The 5000-nt window shown below is 44.7% G+C and overlaps 1 protein-coding gene across 1 annotated transcript in view; it reads left to right on the top strand.

Annotated features, from left to right (window-relative positions):
- Positions 1–5000, top strand: part of LOC145409368 (zwei Ig domain protein zig-8-like) — a 66090-nt gene that overhangs the window by 37673 nt on the left and 23417 nt on the right. The window contains exons 6-7 of the mRNA XM_080279839.1: positions 100–229; positions 2123–2259. Coding sequence (XP_080135965.1) covers positions 100–229; positions 2123–2259 — 267 coding nt within the window. The remainder of the gene's footprint in view (positions 1–99; positions 230–2122; positions 2260–5000) is intronic.

The raw sequence follows: 5000 nt of genomic DNA, 5'->3' as shown, positions 1-5000 counted from the left end.
TGTGTGTGTGTGTGTGTGTGTGTGTGTGTGTGTGTGTGCGTGCGCGCGCGCGTGCGAGAGAAAGAGAGAGAGCACTAAGCCCCTCTCTCCTTGCTTCAGATCGACCAGGAGCGAGGCGTGACAAGTGCCAGGCTGGTGGTGGAGGGGGTGAGGGTGGAGGACGCTGGCATGTACTCCTGTGTGGCAGCAGGATCCCACCCAGCCTCCATCAGAGTCCATGTGCATACTGGTGAGGAGGAGGAGGAGGGGAGGGAGAGAAGAGGGAGGTATGGAGGGAAGGTAACAGGTATTAGAGGAGAGGGGGAGAGAAGAGGGAGGCATGCAGGGAAGAAGGGGGGAGGAAAGAGGGAGGCATGCAGGGAAGAAGGAGAGAGGAAAGAGGGAGGCATACAATAGACGGAAGGGGGAGAGGGAAAGAGGAAGGTATGAAGTAGGAATGAGGAAGGGAGGAAGGGAAAAAGGGAGAAATAATAGGTACATGATTGGAGAGGGGGATAAGAAGAAACAGTGGGTAGGCGGGGGACATGGAATTTGAGAACTGAGAGGGAATGATGGATGGAAAGTAGCAGTATAAACAAGTTAAGCGCCTATGTAGATGATATAACACTTACATGCACGCACCAAAACGCAAACACAGCTGCACACATCATTCAACCTTATCTCAACACACTACACGAATGGTTCACCACAAACAGGCTCAAAATAGCCCCAGCCGAATCTACAGTGACTCTGCTCACAAACTGGACAGAAGAACACAGTCACATCCCACACCTCACCATAAACAACACTCCCCTACCACACACACACACACATCCAAAATCCTTGGTGTAACATACAATACATCAATGTCATTTAAACAACACATCACAAACATTAAAAATAAAATAACACCAAGACTCAATGCTTTGAGGTAACTTGCCCATACAACATTCGGACACAACAAAGAAACCACCACCACAGTATACAAACAATACATACGTTCAGTGATGAATTATGCAAGCCCTGCCTGGGCTTCTAACCTCACCAAAACACACTACAACACTCTACAGACCATACAGAACAAGGCCCTAAAAATATTCACAGGCTGCACAGCTACTACACCCACAGACCACCTACATCAAGAAACCAAAGTCCTCAAAGTCAAGGATCACCTAGATATGAGAGGCACCCAGTTTCTTGCTGCAGCCTCCACAAACCCACAACATCCACTACAGTACATGGCAGCACATCCACCCACACCAAGGAACATCAAAACAACACCCAGCACACGATACCATACACAAATACTGTCATCTCTCCCCCCTCGCCCACCTCAGACCAGCTTCCAGAAGCATATCCACACTCAGATCACTCGCCGCTCCATTCAGTCACTTAAAGCCAACACACAGCTGCATGCACGGCCTCCTGACATCCACCCTTGTGAATCCTATCTTCCTCGTGAGGACAGGGTCCACCTGGCCAGGCTGAGATGTGGCCACCATCCAGCCCTCTTAAGCTAGCAGAAGAGGCTGGATGACTCCGTCGCTGATGCCTGTCCAGGATGCAACACAGCACCCCATACTAATAAGCACATTATTGAAGACTGCATTGCACACAATCACCTACGCCAACAACACAACATACACTCTTTGAGAGCTCTGTGGGAAAGCCCGGTCTCGGTCATGGCCTTCCTAAGGGACTCGGGGCTGTTCGGCCAGACTGCCTAGGGAACAACTACTACTACTACTACTACAAGTTAAGCGCACTCAGAAAGCGTCTGCCTCCGCTAACCCCTTTACCAGACAATCGCGAAACACCATCAAAATTTAAGCAGTTCTTCCATGGCCCATGACCCACATATCCACAAAATTCCACTGAAATCCCTCAATAACTTTTGAGATATTTTGTGTACAAGCAAAGACACAAACAGAGGTGAACCCATAACGTCCCTCAACTTCGCTGACCGGAGTAAAAATAGTATATGAAGAGAGGAAGAAACGAATAGGAGTGGAGAGACTGTAGGAAACAGAGAGAAACGAGTAGGTGAAAGAAACCACCGAGTATGAGTGGATGAACAAGTACGTAGTAGTGAGTCAGAGGTGGCATGGGGTCTGTATTAATTACTTTCTGTTTCACTCCACAGGAAAACAAGGAGCCGCCATACAACTGGGTGGTGTTAACGATACCTCCAGCTGTTCACCCCGTCTAGTTCCTCTCTCTTACTTCCTTTACTCTTTCGCTTTTTTCTCCCTCCTCCCTACCTTACCTACCCTCTCAAATGCCCTCCCTTCCTCTTTAACCTTCCTGTTACCTTTCCTTGTAGTCCTTCTCCAGTTCCTCCTCTCTCTTCTCCCTTATCTTCTTCCCTCCTTCGTGTGTCTCTTCCTCCTCCTAACCTTGCCTACCCTCTCAAATGCCCTCCCTTCCTCATTTACCTTCCTCCTGTCTCTCTCTTTAGTCTTTCTCCACTTCCTTCCCTCCTCTCTCTCTAACACTGCACTCCTCTCATGCTTCTCCCTACTCACTTCTTTTGTTTACTTTGACAGGTCATTTGCAAGTGTAGCGGTCTATTGCTTTGTTTCTGCCACTCTCACTATTTATTTATGTACTTTGCTAGGCTCAGATCTTTCGGTTTTAGGTCAGTTCTATCCTCTTCTCCTTCTCCTTCATTTATTATCCGCTGCCACTTCCACCATCCCTGTCTTTTTTTCTCGCCTCTGTGTTACGGCCTTCAAGATTTTCAGTATTTTACCATTCTGGTATTCGTACTTTCTCAACATCATCACCCTTGCAACTTCACACGCCCCCTCTACCCTCTGCCTCCAACACCCGTCTACTTTACGTCGCTGGAAGACCCGAGGCTCAGATGGATGACCACGGAAGGTAAAAAATATATAGACCAAACTAGGGGGAACTTTGGCACCCTTAAATTGACATCCATATACTACTGCTTTACTGATCAACGTGCTGACTGTGTGTTTAAGTGTAAGAAATAAAATACAAAGATGAAATGTATGAACCAACTTTTATAACCTTTACGTTTCTCATATACGTTATTTAATGCGATATTTATTTCATCTTATGGTAGATTCGTTTCATATTCCTTTACTTATGTTCACTTTTCCCCATCTTTAATTTTACAAGCGAGCATAGCGATGTTTACTCTTACGTTCAGCTGAGAAATGAGAGGCCTGACACGACCCGGCCCGGCCCGACATGACACGGCGATGGGTTTCAGAGGCTTATAACTTTTCTATGTGAGATAGAAAAAGAGAATCTTTCAGCAGGTAGTTGATACATCCAATATATATTGTTTTTAGCTATATTTTTACTCATGAGACGAAAGAAACCACTTGGAATCCCAGCTTTCCAAGGGAATGTACCGAGGGCTTCAACTGACATGCTCCACTATGAAATCGAACTTAAACAAGATTTCCTGTTGTAACACTATGTTTTCTTGCATGAATTCTAACAATTAAAAAGCGGATATTACGCTGACAATTTTATATGTACATTTTTTCTGTGTTTCGGGAGTGAAATCAGCAAGGGTAATCCCCCCATTTCTGGGTTTCATCATTCGATCAATAGCCAAGCGTTTACCGACGCAGTTCGTAGACACAGCAAGTCGGGAGCAGAGAACTGAACATTGCACTTGTGATAAATGCTACGGTGCCTCGCTATATGCACATCCAGAGAGAGAAAGTGAAAAAGTAAATATTTTAACTCAATCAGTCTTCTGTTATTGTTCAGCTACCACACCAGAGATGCTGAACGTTTACACCATGATGAAATAATGATGATACATAAGTACAAACGCTCGCTGGCATGTCAAGGCCTCTCAAAGCGCACTTTACTGGTTTTACACTACAAGTAACTTCCCAATCAGAATCCCCCCCCCTTTCTCTCAAGTATTTTTCGTAACGTTCAAGCATTTCAGATCTATCTATCTAACGTCATCAATGAAAGAGAGAGAGAGAGAGAGAGAGAGAGAGAGAGAATCAACACACTCAAGTAAAATCCAGTGTAAACAAGGGAGCTTAGGAACACACTGCCTGTCCAAGAAGGAGGGTAGAGTTCGGGAGCAGGCAAAGGAACGCTATTTTTTTTACTGATTTATTTGTGTTCTTCCCACTACCCTATGATATCGTTCGGCTTGGAAGGGACCTGGTATAAAGGATAACACCAGGACAAAACATATTTTCTTGCGGATTGTTCTTGTTACTGCCACAGTAATTTTTTCTGCTTTGGAGAGACTACATGCAGCGAAGATACAGAGGCAAGCAAAAGGGTGTAACTTCACCTCGCCCGGACGGAGTCCGTCAAGGTATTGTTTTGGGTCGTTTCTTTGTTTCTTTGATTGTTAGCAACATTCTGGAAAAACAGCTGAATGCAATTACATGAAACTTTCAGGATATGTGGGCACTGGTCCCAAAAGAAAGTGATTAAATTTTGGAGGTAATCGAATGACCCTGAAAGGTCAAAATCAAGGTCACGGATTTTCAGAGGGCTATGACTTGAAAACTGTTGAAGATAGAGATATTTACTATTAGGGACATACTGGAACCCGTAATATGGGTTTTAATTTGGCACCAAGACCTTTGGCCTTGAAAAACCTTGAAAGGCCAAACTCAAGGTCACGGATTTTGAGGGGACTAAAACTCGAAACTGGTTGAAAATAGAGATATTTACTATTATCAACACATAGGAAATCCCGTATGGGTTTTTAACTGGTACCTTGACCTTTACAGTAAGTGACCTTGAATGGTCAAACTCAAGGTCACGGATATTCAGGGGGCTATAACTCGAAACTCCTTGAAGATATATTTACTATTACCACGATCTCATTTGGGCTTTCATTTGGCAGCATGACCTTTGACCTTGAGTGACCTGAACATAAGATCACTGGTTTTCAGAGGGCGTAACTTGAAAACATTTGCGCCATTACCTTAGACTTTAATGGTTTTCAGAGGGCGAAACTTGAAAACATTTGCGCCATTACCTTAGACTTTAATGGTTTTCAG

The sequence above is a fragment of the Coenobita brevimanus genome, chromosome 80 (assembly GCF_032717465.1).
Source record: "Coenobita brevimanus isolate Jiangsu-jjx chromosome 80, ASM3271746v2, whole genome shotgun sequence".
In the NCBI taxonomy this organism is placed as follows: domain Eukaryota; kingdom Metazoa; phylum Arthropoda; class Malacostraca; order Decapoda; family Coenobitidae; genus Coenobita; species Coenobita brevimanus.
Note: the sequence above shows the minus strand (reverse complement) of the source record. Positions and strands in the feature narration are given on the sequence as shown.